General features: G+C 43.7%; 2 protein-coding genes across 4 annotated transcripts; one reads left to right on the plus strand and one right to left on the minus strand.

Annotated features, from left to right (window-relative positions):
• The first annotated feature begins 114 nt into the window (after window positions 1-114).
• On the plus strand, window positions 115-13,535 carry zfp91 (ZFP91 zinc finger protein, atypical E3 ubiquitin ligase). 3 transcript variants are annotated; one of them, XM_061273979.1, is made up of 15 exons: window positions 115-939; window positions 1,742-1,782; window positions 2,227-2,343; window positions 2,533-2,572; window positions 3,088-3,204; window positions 3,298-3,396; window positions 3,476-3,658; window positions 3,737-3,787; window positions 3,931-4,009; window positions 4,230-4,344; window positions 4,417-4,516; window positions 4,609-8,351; window positions 10,017-10,328; window positions 10,666-10,825; window positions 11,483-13,535. In XM_061273979.1, the coding sequence occupies exons 1-12, from the start codon at window positions 536-538 to the stop codon at window positions 5,546-5,548; spliced, it is 2,286 nt and encodes a 761-aa protein (XP_061129963.1). In that variant the 5' UTR covers window positions 115-535; the 3' UTR covers window positions 5,549-8,351; window positions 10,017-10,328; window positions 10,666-10,825; window positions 11,483-13,535. The 3 variants fall into 3 exon arrangements, with proteins under 3 accessions (XP_061129963.1, XP_061129962.1, XP_061129964.1); XM_061273978.1 differs by having other exon boundaries at window positions 10,666-13,535; XM_061273980.1 differs by having other exon boundaries at window positions 4,609-6,950; window positions 10,666-13,535.
• On the minus strand, window positions 6,275-7,287 carry si:ch211-113e8.11 (uncharacterized). The gene is made up of 2 exons (XM_061273982.1): window positions 7,145-7,287; window positions 6,275-6,982 (listed from the first exon to the last, which is right to left on the minus strand). Exons 1-2 carry the CDS (start codon window positions 7,225-7,227, stop codon window positions 6,355-6,357), a joined length of 711 nt encoding a protein of 236 aa, XP_061129966.1. The 5' UTR covers window positions 7,228-7,287; the 3' UTR covers window positions 6,275-6,354.
• Window positions 13,536-15,194: the final 1,659 nt, after the last annotated feature.

Genomic DNA, 15,194 nt, shown 5'->3' on the forward strand with positions numbered 1-15,194 from the left:
TTGACACAATGTGAACTCCAATTCCCACCATGCTCTACGGCCTTCACGGGTGCTGCTGTTTTTCGCAGATCTATAATTGGCACCATCGGACTGCGGGCCAGTGTTAAACAGAGCAACTGAATCCAGGTGATTTGTGTTGCTGCTAAAGCGCAGCGGCTCTCCTTAACTTTCCCCCTTGGTTTGTATTTGGCTTAAAGGAGACGCAACAAAGCGCACAAAATGGTCGCGCTCCAGGGCCGCTCGAAGAAAGTAGGTTTACTATAGCTTTAAGAACGCCAAAACGGTGGCTGCTTCTTTAAGGTTATATCGGGTTATTTCTGAATAGATAATTGAGAAACTTTTCATTTTGCCATCAATAAATCGATGTGTATAATTTGCGATGAGCCTGGCGCATTTGCAGAAAATGCCCCACAGTCGGATAAAGGCCTCCCGACATCAAAATGTCTCGATACTAGATGTGCGCTATTCCTCCTTTTACAAGTAAACCCTTTGGACTTTCTGTGGAACTGAAGACGGACTGAGAGCGTTCTTGGTGATGGAAGCGACGAACGACCGAATTGAGGATGTAAATAAAGGCAGAGAGCTGGTGGAGCACAAGGCCGCAGAGGAGACCCCGGCCGCTAGTGCGGCTGTCACCCCGCGGCGAGGGCTCAGGGATCGGGGAACCACCCGCACGAGATCCGGCGACCCCGCTACACAAGCGGCCGTCAATGGAGCTACGCAAGGCTCTGGAAGGGTATTACGGGACCGCTCGACGAGGGCTGTCCCGGCCTGGCTTAAGGACAACAAAAGTGAAGAGGACGAAGACGAGGACAGCCTGGACGCTGGGACCAGCAAGCGGAGGAAAGTTTGCAACTCTCGTCGGAGGAAAAACGGTGACTCTTCGGGGTCGGTGGAAGCTGGTGATGGCGTCGCAGGTGACAGCCCGCCAGGCGGAGAGTAAGTTTGACCACCATTATTAATCAGGACATGTTTGGAATTACTAAGGTACCCTTAAACACCGTTTAGCGTCTACAACGCTCCTTCAGCATACATTGCGATCCCTTCTCTGCATGGGGAGGGCAGGGCGGAACTTACCTGGAAATTCGGTAAATAATGAGATAAAGGCGATCTTCGTCCCATTAACTCAATACACTAAATTGATTGTTTACACAGCACGCAGCAAGTGACTGTATTTCACGCTTTCATGTCTATAATTCCTTTGAAAACCCAAGAAACATGTCGTCCTTCCCCTCCCTTAAAGGTACAGATTCGTGGTGAATGGTTCTCCCTTGTGGGTCACTACGACCCCCCCACATTCCAAGAAATAGCAAATTAATTATTTATCGGATAATCATCAACAGTGCCAAATTAGAGCAGGAAGGGTGGGTCAGGAATTTCTCTGCATCCGTGCTGGCAACAATGTGGACAAGCAAGGCCGAAGGTTGCTGTGACAGCTACCTGATAGTAGTGATGAGAAAGTGAAGCTTCAAATTACTTCATGAACCAGTTGTTATCAAGGTGTGACAAGTCTGTGTACATTCAGCCCGCTGTTGAACAGAGAGTACCATCTACAACACTGGTTCGTGAAGCAGATTTAGAGGTTCATTTTCCATCACTGCCTGATGGTAACCACGTGCCATGTTTTGGTGTATCGAACACATTATAAAGAATATTTTTTACTTAACCTCTCCCTGTTCCTGGTGAATGTCTGTGAGTCGCCACAACAATTAGTTGACAGCATCTTCTGTTCTTCATGTAGCTCTGCAGAGGAACCCAAGAAAGCCGCCACTAATGCTGAAGGTAATTGAATTCGTTGTAACCTTTGCATTCATTTGACACAAAATCAGTTTTTTAAAATGATTTTTTTACTTGACTCGAAAAATGTCGGCAGATTCAGCTTTGAGGTGAAATTTCAGGATTCAACTAGAATTTACTATTTAGTCTTTATGTTCATGTCCATGCTTTTCTGTAATGAGGAGCTGAATGGCAAAAAACACAACCTCAATACAATTTCAAAGACTCTTCCAGTCTCTCTAAAGCTTTATTGCAGTCAAATTATTTGTTTGGCATGCACAAACTTGGCCAATAAAGCTGATTCTGATACGTTCAAATGTTTGTTAGACAAGGTAAGTTCATCCTAAAAGATCATTTTAGATTCATCCTGAAATGTCACCTTAATTTTTAGTGTATAGGAGAGTATCATGCTAGGCATGAAAATAATATTGAATGGTTCCTCCTCCCCAGCTCCTGTCTCCAGGCTTTCTCCAGCCCAGAGTCGTGCCAAGCCTCCATCCGGCAGGGCCGTCCGCTGCTCTGCCAAGCCAGTGTGCAAAACCGAGCTCGGAATAGAGAATCAAGCTGGTGAGCAACCTGTTGGCGTCAATGCGAGCTTACGGCAACCTTAAGCTGATTGCTACTCCAAATATGACACGGGCGTTGACAGACTCAACAAACGGAAAATAATGAAATGCACCGGGAAAAGAATTAGTGTTTTTTAAAGACGGTGGATTTGGGTTGTATTTACTGATGCCTTCTCTTCTTGTTTCTTAGCCGCTTCAGGGGAGGCGAACGTTAAAGAAAAGTATGACATGTAAGTTTATTTTGCTCCTTAAAATGAGTTCAGATTGACAGAACGTAGGTTCCTCAAGTTGATTTCGCTGGGAAAGCTTTTTGTCTTTACAAATATGATGAATGAGCAGAATGTGAGTAGGACTTTTGAAGTATTCTGCTTTTTGCATAGATTAGCAACTTGATTTCCATTACAAGATGTAGTTTCAGGTATCATACTAAAATCTGTCATGTCGGTTGACTGGAGATTCAGAGAATTGTGCTACGTCGTTCTGAAAGCTGTTTACGTTTATCTTACCGTATTTAGAAATGGTCATGGTTTTATACAATACAATCTGTACAATATAGTGCAGTTGTACACCACCGCGAACTGTTATATTTTTAAACGGCTTTGTTTTTTTTGGGAGGGGGGCTGTTGTATTAAATTTCAAGTGTACCTCCTGTTGTGTACATTTGCATGTACTTTGAGTACTTGAATTGTGTGATGACGGCGACATATCTCATTATTGAGCTGCTGCGTTTTTGCTCCCTTTTCAGAAAAAATGGAGGCGAGAAGAGCGAAGGTGTCAGTGGTCAGTTTGCAGAGAAGGAGGACCCTCAACGTCAGGGTGACACAAATGACTTGAACGCACCTTCAGTCTCACAGCCTCAGGGGTAAACGTGACCCAAGTGCAACACTTGGACTGAAATATCCATATCGTTCATAATGTTGTGTGTGTTTTATTTATATATATCGTTTTTTTTTAGTGAAGCAGACGGGGAAGAGATTATAAGCAGTGACGAAGATGTTCCCTTTAGAGACGATCTAAATGACCAGAGCTATGACCCCAAGTCGGAAAGAGTTGTGTACGTGCTGCAAAATAATGCAATTGATGTTTTTACTGACAATGTTCAGTTTTGACTCTGTGGTGTCTCATTTGTTCAGCGATGCGCCCAAGCCAAAGCGCCGAGTGCTTCAGAGACAGAAGGACAAGAAAGAAAAAGAGAAAGCGCCCAAGAAAGAGGAGGCGGAAGAAATAATAATGGAGGGCTCTGAAAACTTAGAGAACCCAGAGACGGAAGTGAAGCTTGAAGACGAATTAACGGACGACCCAGATGGGCCGAGGAAGTAAGATATAAAGTAGCTTGTTAAATTGCATTCATTCTTGGAATTGTAACTTCCAAACTTTGCTCTACATCTATATAGGAGGGGCCGACGGAAAAAAGATGATAAAACACCTCGGCTGCCCAAAAGAAGGTATGTTACGGTCATTACAAAGGTTGCACATTTAAGCCCCCCCCCCCCCCCCACCTCATTACTTTCACTATTTATCAGTTAATACTTGGAGTTAGCTTTGAGTATGCTCAGCTCTGATGACATTGATGACATTTCCTATCCAGAAAGAAGCCTCCAGTGCAGTACGTCCGATGTGAAATCGAAGGATGTGGCACCGTCCTGGCTCACCCTCGCTACCTACAGGTAGTTACAATTTACCTGTTGCTCTGAATGTCTTGTCATTACTGTCGATTTATCATTTTTTATTGTTTAAATGTATGTATTATATAGAAATATTTACTGTCATGATGACGTTGCTACAGGCTTAGCATAGGTTAGTGGCAGTGACTTTGGGCCATTCAGATTTATGCAAATACCGGTTATGTAACCTTCCAGCTGTTGTGTTGGCTCTGTTTTGCACCAGCACCATATCAAGTACCAGCACCTGCTCAAAAAGAAGTACGTGTGCCCTCATCCTTCTTGTGGAAGACTTTTCCGACTTCAGAAGCAGCTACTTCGTCATGCCAAACACCATACAGGTACTCATTTGGTGGTGAAATGTGGATGATATTTATTTGTCTTGCCGTTGATGTTTCTTTGTCATTTTTTAGACCAGAGAGACTACATCTGTGAGTTCTGTGCTCGTGCCTTCAAGAGTTCCCACAATCTGGCTGTGCATCGCATGATCCACACAGGAGAGAAGCCCCTCCAGTGAGTGCCTCCGTCATTTCCACAAATTGCATGCATGTGAATCACATCATTTCTCCGACGTGTTGACTGGAGCATGTTCTTGTGCCCAATAGGTGTGAGATCTGTGGCTTCACCTGTCGCCAGAAGGCATCCCTCAACTGGCACATGAAGAAGCACGACGCCGACGCCAGCTATCAATTTTCCTGCTCCATTTGCGGGAAGAAGTTTGAGAAAAAGGATTGTGTGGTGGCCCACAAAGCCAAGAGTCACCCAGAGGTACTCATAGCCGAGGCGCTCGCAGCCAACGCCGGCGCCCTCATCACGACCCCCGCGTCCATGCTGGAGCTGCCGGTAAATCCCGCGCAAGCAGAAGCGGCATGCGGCGGCCTGGAAATGGTCCGAGGCGGCCAGGAGGGGCAGGTCCAGCCGCTGGGCCAGGAAGGACACGTCGGGTCTCAAGTGGCTCAGGTAGGTCACATGACCCCGCAGGTCAGTCACCAGGTGGTTCTCCTGGGACAAGAGCAGGCACTCCACACCATGCAAGTGCCGGTGACGATTGCTCTTTCCCCCATCGATCCCCCGTCGCCTGCCGATCACCAGCAACAGACTCAACTCCAGCTCCAGATGCCCGTCCAGTTTGTTCAACAACCCCCGCAACTCACCCTGCACTCCCCGACGGTGGTGGCTCAGAGCCAACCTCAACTCCAGCCTCTTCAGCCCTACCCCTCCCAGCAACAGAGCCAAGGGCAAATCGTTCAAATGACCTTCCAGCCTGTCAGCCAGCCCCAGACTGCCATGCAGCAGATCCCAGTCCTTGCCACCTCTCAGCATCTTACCACCCTGCAGACGACCACCTCCGGCCCACCGCTCCCATCTCCATCCCGGCCCCATGTGGCGTCCGACGGGAACAATCCTGTGCTGGCCTCTCCACCAGTACACTCCTTCCATTCAACAGAGGGGGTGGGGGCGAGCACCGTCGCTTGGGAACAAATGGACCAAGGGGACGTCCTGTCCAACAGCACTGCAGCAGACGTGCCGCGGATCACCATTTGAAATGAGGAGGGTGCACGCAAACTAAAGTAGCCACATGATGTCACCTACAACAATACTGTCATGCAAAGTTAAAAGATTTATGTCGGATCACTAATAGTCATATTTGTTAGCTTTTTAATAGAATAGTATATCAGGGAACCATAAATCCGTGTGTAACTTTGTACATAGTATTCCTGTAAGCTTTTTATGTGAGTATGCTAATTGAGTGTTGTAACGCTTACTATGAATAGGCACTATGATGGCGTAATTTTAAGTAAGTGGCGTCACAACATAACATCCGGTATGCGTCCTCTCACATACAAGCTTGAGAATTAAATGACACCCAAAACACACTGTAGAAATCTAACAACCGAACAGGTTTGACTAAGTGTTAATTAAGCCATGTTTATTTATTAAGTCCACGATATATATAATGACTATTGAGCTGCCACTAACACATGAGTTTAAGATGAACTTAGTTTTAACAACTGGATCATTAATTGTTAAACATCTTGTTATGTCTATAACAGTCTTTTGTCAGGATTAAAACCGGAATGTTTATTTATGTAACGTGAAAATTGACTGTTCTTGTAAATCCCGTAAATTAATCCGTCTTTCATCGCTCAAGGATTTCAGCTGAAGTGACAACCTGTACAGATTGTTTTCAGTTTGGACTTTGTGGTCAGGATGCTGTTGAAGCAGATAAACCAGCTCTTCATTTGTAGGCTGTAAATAAATGTCTTAACAACAAATTCATTGTTTTATTAGTTGTCCAGATGAGAATTAGCTACTTATAACCAGTGTGACAGCTAATGTTTACATGATCATTACATGTTGTGGCGTTCCTTGCTCCTCAGCATCTTGTACTGCTTCATGGCTTTCTTCGGAGGCATCAGCGTGTCGCTTACACCAATCCTCCGCTTCTTCACCCACTGGCCTTCTGATTCATCCTGCACGGCCTGTTTCGGGGGTTTACGGGAGCTGCCTGTGCGTGACCCAACTTCCCCCTCATCATGAGAGTCATTGGGAATTACTGCAGTCTGGAGGTCACTATCATGTGCAAATTTGCACTTGATGCCAAATCTACATCTTCCACTTTTCCTGTAGGAAACGCATATCCTCTTCCCTCCAATCTGAGAGGGCTTGGCCTGCATTGTGAGCGGGACATGTTTCTGCAAGGCACTGAGCTTCCGCTCGGCCTGAGCTTTGAAGGGGTTGGCAAACACGCTACTTTCTGAACAGCCTTGCAGACTAGGAGGCGGCAGTTTGTGAGGGCTGGTCGTGGAGGAGGCAGTAGGCAAGCTGGTCCGACTTCTACTTGAATTGATTGACTTGTAAGGCTCCGGGTCACCGTGATCAGATTCATCCGACTCACTGGTGGCAGAACCAGTCTCCAGCAAGAAGTTACGGGTCTTCTTGTCCGGTGGGTCCCCATCCATGAGATCCGTTCTCGTGCTATTTGGTCAGATAGGTGCAGAGAAGAAAAGCCGCATTATTCAGTAGAAATTAAGTGATCTACACGCGGAGGCAATGTGCGCAGCACGTATGTCAATTAACAGCTATCCAATGGCCAAAACACAAAATATCGCATCCATACATTTGTATGTCTTAACTTACCCTCCTTGTTCACGGTTTACATTCTCTGAGTCTCCATCACTGTCGGACTCTGATGAGCCGCTGTATCCAACAAGAGCGTTCATGTCTAAACCAATTCGTTATATGATGGACGGAGCGTCTCTCCTTGGATTACATTTAGTATTATAGGGGTAAATATCAAATCGATTGGGTATAAACAGCTGCGATCGTCGCCATTTCTTCAATCGATGTAACATATGCTAGGATGTTAGCGGCTAATTTCTTGTTCTACAGTTGTTTACGTTCAAGATGCCTTGACTGACATCTACAGTGTGTGCTTAGTATTGCTTATGTCGCAACATCACATAAAACCTACTGCACAGGGGGTCTTCAGTTTACGACGGATTTTATTCCCACCAGCGCGTTGACGGACTAAATCGGAACGCGGCCGAGTCTATCACTAACCGACAGCCAGCAGTGAAGTCATAAATATAGCAAATATATGAAAAAACCCTTCTTCTACCCAGCAACACATAGCAATTGACTTCACATTTAACTATATATAGACATCACAATACATACACATAAATTAATCTTGTAAGAGACATTAAATATGGATCTTATTGATATGCTGTATCGTTATTGCTCTCGGCTTCCACTATTCTTATTTTACTTTTTTGTCTGGAATATAACAAATACACACCCCTTACAAATAAAGACCTGGTAACAACATACTTTTATTTAGACCATTTGAACAGTCTATGTCAGCACCGGTAAATTAGCAAAAAGTTTATAAATAAAAGCTTTGTGGAGTGAGCTGCGTCTTCCCCTCCAGCTCCGCTCTCCGCCCCCGCTCATCCTTCCAAATTCCTCGGTGCTGGCATCAGGTTCCTGGGGAATGGGCGGAGAGTTCCCGCAGTAGAGCACGGAGCGAGTCGGAAACGTGTTGCTGGCTTCCCCCCAAACATACAAGAGGCACTTGGGAGTTTGAAACTAAGAGAAGTTTCGAGCAAGGCTGAAGTCACTTGGAAATGACCGTGAATCCGTTGCCGGGGTGATCTAGGCGTCATTCAGTCTTTCCTCGTGGGATCGAGCGCTTACGTCTACCGGAGCTTTGCGGAGGTCCGATATGGCAGACCGGCGGAGCGGCGTGATCGGACAGCCAGATCAAGGCAGGACAACAGCGGCCCGAGCGGCTGCTATAGCCGAACTTTTGCTTTTGGAGGTCTCCAACCTACTGGAACTTTACGTGAGTACGAGTGAGAGCTTATATTAGCCCCCACTTTCCATCGAGTGTGCGAGGAAGAGAGCAGGGCTTAATGGAAAATGAAGACATTTAACGTGCTTGTGTGTGCTGTCCAGAGCCGGGCCCACGCCTCCATGCATGGGGCCCTCTCAGTTTGGAACTCTCTATTTTTGCCAAGAATATAGTTTATCGACCATTCATTGTTAAGGGGTTATAATGACTGTAATAAAGAAAAATACAAGCGTTGAATGGAGTTGATTTGCAAAACATTTCAAATGATAATGCACTAAGCATCTAGGACTACATAAAGTAATATGAGATAAACCGGTACAGTGCATTTACTGTTGTGGCAGATTTAAAAAAATAATAATAATAAAATAAGATCAATTCGATACATAACAATAGCTCAAATAAAGACAAACCCTGTCTTGAGTTTTTCCTCAATAGTAAAAAAAAGAAGAAGAAAGAAAGGGCTCAAGGTTCTGTTGCCTCTTAATTGCACTTAGGGACCTCTAGTGGTCATGTCCTTAGCAGGTGGTTATTTCTTGTATATGCCCTGGGCATGCTCTGGTGTTGCCCCAACAGGCTCACTACGAGTGAACTCAATTCATCCTTTCAACTAATGTCAGTATATTGATGCCCTCCTACGCAAACATTCTGTTTCTCAACTTCGGTTGAACTTGAACTGCTACTTCTTAAAGTGTAGCCATGACAAGGATGCATGTTAAGGAGAGATAAAGAGTTTCTTGTGAACCGGATATGTTGAAGCTTTAAGAAATGTGTGTGTGGGTCTTTTCCCCTGTAGAATTTCACCAATGCCTCGGAATGAACGCCTTCACCTGCAATCTACACGTTTTTTTTTTCTTTTCGCAATTAGTTTATCCTCAGGCAATTTCTTGCTCATACCCGCTATTCACGCATCTGGCTTGTGAGCGAAGGAGTGGTTTGGCACAAAACTTTCTCTGGTATTCTCCAGACCTCATATGACCCTTATTATTTGTTTTCTGCTTTTATCTGTGAAATAGGATACATTTTAAAAGCAATCATGAAGTTACCACAAAGTGCAATAAAGGTGGCTATAACATGGCGAGTCTAGATCCAAAGCATGTACTCGGTTTATGACAAAAATCTTTTCCAATGACAGTGACAAAATGTAAATTTGTATGCAAGTAAAAATGTGTTGTGGTTTGTTACAAAACTACTGTGACGTTGCACCATTTACATGCTGATAAAGGTAAATCTTTGTTTTTACTGACAGGGCTTTATTAATTCAACAATCATTTGTTTGTGGAAAACTATACAACTGCTTGAGAAGAGCAAACATTACACATCCTCATCGGTGTAATTTGAGTTTTATGTCACAGCTCATTTCAAGCATTTAATTGGACATTGTGCTACAGCACGGGAATGAAGATAGAATGTGTAAAATAGGATTCAGTCACTTCACCTGTTTATCCATCATAATCCGTAAAGCAATACTTTTCATCCTCAGTTGGATAATGAGTGAGCTGGACTTTGTTTGAGAGGCGGGTCGCCATTCAATCGCAATCGACGTTCACATTTATTGCGAGTACTGCGTATGGTTAGAACCGACTTGAAAGCATTCATCTCTATCATTTTGTCAATTTTTGTCTTTACTTTGTTTTCGTGCAATTGTTCCCTATAAAGAGCAAGAGGGAGAGCCTCAGCGCAGATGTCATAGAGGATAGTCGTTTGGTGTCCGTCCCTCCTCCTTCCTCCCAGCTGGACACCCCGGACAAGCTGTGGCGCTTGCACACGGCCCTGCTCCAGTGTCGAGCCTTGATGGAGCAAGCTATCGCCAAAGAAGATGGGGAGCTGGGCAATGGGACAGGGGAGTATGAAACCCTGAGGAAAATGGTGAAGGAGAGGCTATGGCTTCTCATAAACATCACTGGAGAACTTGTTAAAGCTGTGGGGGGTCCGGCGGTGGTGACCCCGAGTTTGAATGACAGCTTGGAGGTAAGCCCCAATGGATGGTAACACTGACACCTAATGAATGGGTCAGAGGCGGCAAAAGTACTCTCACTGAACACTGAAAGAAACTTGAAGGAATATTTACTCGGAAAAAAACGAGGTCAATTTTGTCATTTGGAAATTCTACGTATATGTATCCGTTTTTAAAAGTAAGGAGTGAAAGTTGTCATGAAAACTAATAAGTAGTACTCGCATACAGGTACCAGGAAAAAAACACTTAGAAATACAATACAATCATGAAGTCGGCTACTTTGGTATTTCCCACCATTGGGAAGAGTTGAATTGATAACAAGTTGCTGATACGATGCCTTCTCATCCCTAGCCGGACAACCTGAGCGTTTTTGAGCTGAAGCTGTGGGTCTTCCGGGTCTTCACAGAAGTGGACTACTGGGCCAAGACGGCCGTCGCCATCTTGCAAGCTCTCCCCAAAGAGCGAGTGAAGAACACTCGCTACAGGAGTACCCGAAGCTCTCGCAGATGAGGTAGTATCGTAGCGAGAATGGTTCCACACAGATGAGAATTATGTGAAGATGAGCGTGGGGGGTCGGTTCATTTTGGTATCTGTATATTTTTGCACATTTTTTTTTTCAGGGTTTCCAAAATGCTCAAACCAAATAATATGGATTACAATGCCTCTTCCAAGTCCGTGTGACCCTATTGAGGATGAGTGCTATAGAAAATGGATGATTGGATCTTGTTTATGGATACACAGCACAGTGTCGTGTTTTATCTTTGTTTAATCCATGGGCGGATTACACACACACTCTCGCTGCTACGATGTCATGTTATCTACGAACCTAACATTTAGGTGGGTGAACTATGGGCCACATATGGCTAGCTCCATTCTTAAATCCAGCCCATCCAACATTTCCATAATCAAGAGTCCAGTAATAGTTGTTGTTAGCTGTTGGGTTTTTTTCCCTCTAAAATAAGTTTGTTAAAATCTATTTATTCATTATTTAATTTATTTCAAATTCATTTATCTCATTAAAAAATTGGTTAGCAGTAATCGTATATACACCTATATTCATGTACATGTTATTTTGTGAAATACTGCTTTACCTATATATTTTTTTTTTTCATACAGGTTAATTTTTTAAGTCACCTTTTAGTGACCTGGCCCATTTTGTCTGTTACAGTAAAAAAAGAAAAAAGCATGGGCCTTGATTGAAGATCTTATCCATCCTTATCACTGTGATGTAAAATGCAAGCCTAATCAGGAATTAACAAGCGCAACTGTATCTTGGTGTGCCCAACTGAACTGTACCACATGGGGGAAACATCAATTCATAATATGGTATCAGGTTGAAAAACAAGTGAAAAGATATCAAGCTGGAGAGCTATTCTTTCTTTAGAATTTTCTTTATTTCTTTCTGTGTCAAGGGACACATTTTGAGACGACATACAGCAAGTTATGTCTAGACTGTAATGCGACTAGTGTTGAACACTGGCTATAAATCATTCCAAACACATTAGCATCTTGGGACTACATAAAACATAGCACAGAGGGAATTTGAGCAACAGCACCCTCTAGTGCTTATTGCTTGGAATTACATTGAATCGTTTCTGCTTGAGCTCACACTTGGTTATTTCCAAACACAACTTCATGGGGCCCGAAGTTAAATTTGAAAGGGGTCCCTCTATTACTATCAATACTATTGACTCTTTGATTAATAACTATTGAAATTAAGTATCATAGATTAACAAAAATAAATAAAATACAGTACAAAACAAGTGGACTGGGCTTGATTTACATTCCAGGTGAGAAAGTATTATCAAATCCAGCAGTTCTCAGAACCACCTTGGAAAAAAATACTATGCTTTCCAAGTATCACCATCATGACCATTAAAGTATGGTTGAGAAGTGTCAAAATGAAAACGTTATTCTAGTCTGATTAATAAGTATAAGATTAATAACTATAGCTTATTTTCATAGAATGGAGAACAGCTAATGTTTTACAACCTTATAATTACACGGATCCAAACATTTTGAATTGTTCTTTTTTGGAGGTGACGAATGTCAACACGCTTGGGCCAATGATGTAATGACTTTGTATTACTTCGAAGCTGTGTGGCACACAGATAGAGGTCTGCATGCAGCCTCAGAGCCCATGTGCCAGCATGGCTACATTGTTTTCCTTTTTCACGTATTGTAGCTTTGTCTGCTCTGCTGACTTCACTGTATTAAGAAAATGTTATTTTGTGTCTGCAGGCATTTTCTTGATGTTCTGGTGCAGTTACTGTTGTGTTTACTCTCTGAATGTAGTTTAGTACACTGCCTGGTTTCCTTTTCTTATTGTATGGAACGAATTAAACTCACTAAGTTAATTGGAATATTACATTTTGATGTTTTCACTGAGAGATTTTCATGTGACCACACATACTATACAGAGAAATATCTAAAAACAAAATTACCATACACAACATATAGCTGAAAAAAAATCCACACATTGTTAGATGACTACTTGTTGAGTTGAAACCAAGCATTATCTTTTTCACGACACAGATCATGTGTTCATCCAAGACAGATGATCAAAGCATAAAGGGATTGTCACATTGTAAAGACTGTTATGATCATTAAATGTTTGATTAATGTCGTTTATTCACATGGTTGCCTGAAAAAGAAATGATTTATAAATAATCGGTCTGTGACATCACCCTCCATCTTTTTAAATTTAATGGTCAAGAAATGATAATCCCACTCCTGCACTTGAGTGATAAAACTCCAGTGGTTCCAAAGTGTGATATTTAACATCAATGTATTCAGATTGCAAATTGTCAACGTGATGACAAATAATATGAATTGGGGATGGGTGTAGACACCAATTCATTGATCATCAGAGTTAATTTTGCTGCTTAACTCATATTCTACAAACGTAATATTATTCAGATTCAGCCGTGTTTAGTGGGGGCAGGTACAACATATTATTGTAAAGAACACTTTAAGGTTGACGCCCCGTCTAATAGTTTAGCGCAGATGTATTCGCTACTGAGTGACATTCTAGTTGGCCTTTATAGCATTGCTGAAACAAACAAACAAACAAACCCAAATATTAATTTGATGGGGAGCCTTTTGCACAGTACGTCCGATGGCAGGTTATGGTTTGAATGCAAATGTTTGGTATTGTTTGAAATTGTGTTTATTATTGATTGGATATGTATGGGTTGAAATAAATCCATCCCTCTCATAAATTTGGGTAGCCTCTCATATCTTTCTGTGTATGTGTGCGTGTTGGTCTCAGTTTGGTGTTGAGAGAATAGCATTTTGATTTTTGTTTTAATGTGGAATTTTAAGAATACAATGCTGCTTTGGGCCAATGCAAGCATGCAATATGCACCTCTGACTTATCATTTGTGGATGGACCTTCGCTGACTGACTTATAGAAGTCAGTTTGAAGGTTAAAAAGACTTTGTTCTAAAGTTGAGGTTGGAATGTGGTTGAGGTAAGGATGATGTAAGGCTTTGACTTCCTCACCAACACAAGCACCACAATCGTGTGTGTTTGTCAGTGCGTGCGCGTGCGTGCGAGTGTGTGTGCCTGCATCTTTTCACTTGAGTGTGGTTGTTAGGAAAGGAGTGGCAATCAGAATGCCTGTGGAAAAGTATTCGTGTGTGTGCATGTGCGTGTGTGTCCAGAGAAAAAGTGCGTGTGTAGGTGTGTGCGTGTGTGTGTGTGCTTCTGTGCTTCTGCGCATGTCAGTGTGTGCTGTTGCTGTGTGTCAGATAGAGAGATGAAAAAAGAGAAGGGGAGCGAGGGCAGGAAAGTGTGTGTGTGTGGGGGGGCTGTGCGTGCATGTGTGTGTGCGCGCGCATGTGTGAAAGACAGACAGGCAGACAGAAAGGGAGGGGGTAGAGCAAGCAGAATACAGTGTGCGTACATGCCAGTGTGTGCAAGTGTGTTCGTGTTTGTGTGAGCGCTTGCCTATGAATGTGTGTAAGTGTGTGTGTGTGGGGGGGGGGGGGGGTTGTGTGTGGGCATGTGAGTGTAAGAGAAGCACAGAACTTGTGTTTGTGTGTCAGAGAGAAAGAGAGAAAAATAGAATGTACGTGGAGTGTGTGTGTGCGTGCGTGTGTGAGTGAGAGAGAGACAGAGTGGGGGAAGGGTGTGTGTGTGCGTGTGCACGCACGTGTATGAGTTAGAAAGCGTCTGTACGTGTGTGTGCTGCGTAGGAGGGAGTATGCATGTTCGTGTGTTTGTGTGTACGTGTGCGTGCGTTAGCGTGTATGTATGCCTGACAGAGATAGGGGGAGGGGCGTGTGTGCGTGCCTGTGTGTCTGTGTGTAGTGTCTGTGTGTGTGTTTGTGTGTGTGTGCGTGCCTGTGTGTGTGTGTGCGTGTGTGTGTGTGTGCGTGTGTGTGTGTGTGAGAGAGAGAGAGAGAGAGAGAGAGAGAGAGAGAGAGAGAGAGAGAGAGAGAGAGAGAGAGAGAGAGAGAGAGAGAGAGAGAGAGAGAGAGAGAGAGAGAGAGAGAGAGAGAGAGAGAGAGAGAGAGAGAGAGAGAGAGAGAGAGAGAGAGAGAGAGAGAGAGAGAGAGAGAGAGAGAGAGAGAGAGAGAGAGAGAGAGAGAGAGAGAGTGCATGCAGGGAGAACTGGGAACAAGTTACAAATGGTGTGTGTGTGTCTGAATGTGAGTGTGTGTGAGTGTGTATATGTGTGTGCACGCGTATGTGCAGTCTGTTACAGTGTTACAGCAGCACAATATGTGCCTGTGCTGAATGAAAGGGAAATGAATGGTGTGTGTGTGTGTGTGCGTGTGCGTGTGCGTGTGCGCGTGTGTGTGTTGTGTGGTTATGTGCTGGTGAGCAAGTGTCCTCTATTGGAACAGTGTGTTTGTGGATTGTCTGTGCATGCA

The sequence above is a fragment of the Syngnathus typhle genome, linkage group LG3 (genome assembly GCF_033458585.1).
Source record: "Syngnathus typhle isolate RoL2023-S1 ecotype Sweden linkage group LG3, RoL_Styp_1.0, whole genome shotgun sequence".
NCBI lineage: Eukaryota > Metazoa > Chordata > Actinopteri > Syngnathiformes > Syngnathidae > Syngnathus > Syngnathus typhle.

Excerpts from the sequence above, each read along its gene's own strand:
- zfp91 (XM_061273978.1), top strand. The coding sequence starts at position 536 with ATGGAAGCGACGAACGACCGAATTGAGGATGTAAATAAAGGCAGAGAG. Across the intron at positions 2,573-3,087 it reads GTTAAAGAAAAGTATGACAT|AAAAAATGGAGGCGAGAAGA; the intron begins GTAAGTTTATTT and ends CTCCCTTTTCAG. Across the intron at positions 3,659-3,736 it reads GACCCAGATGGGCCGAGGAA|GAGGGGCCGACGGAAAAAAG; the intron begins GTAAGATATAAA and ends ACATCTATATAG.
- si:ch211-113e8.11 (XM_061273982.1), bottom strand. The coding sequence starts at position 7,227 with ATGAACGCTCTTGTTGGATACAGCGGCTCATCAGAGTCCGACAGTGAT. Across the intron at positions 6,983-7,144 it reads GTAAACCGTGAACAAGGAGG|CACGAGAACGGATCTCATGG; the intron begins GTAAGTTAAGAC and ends CTGACCAAATAG.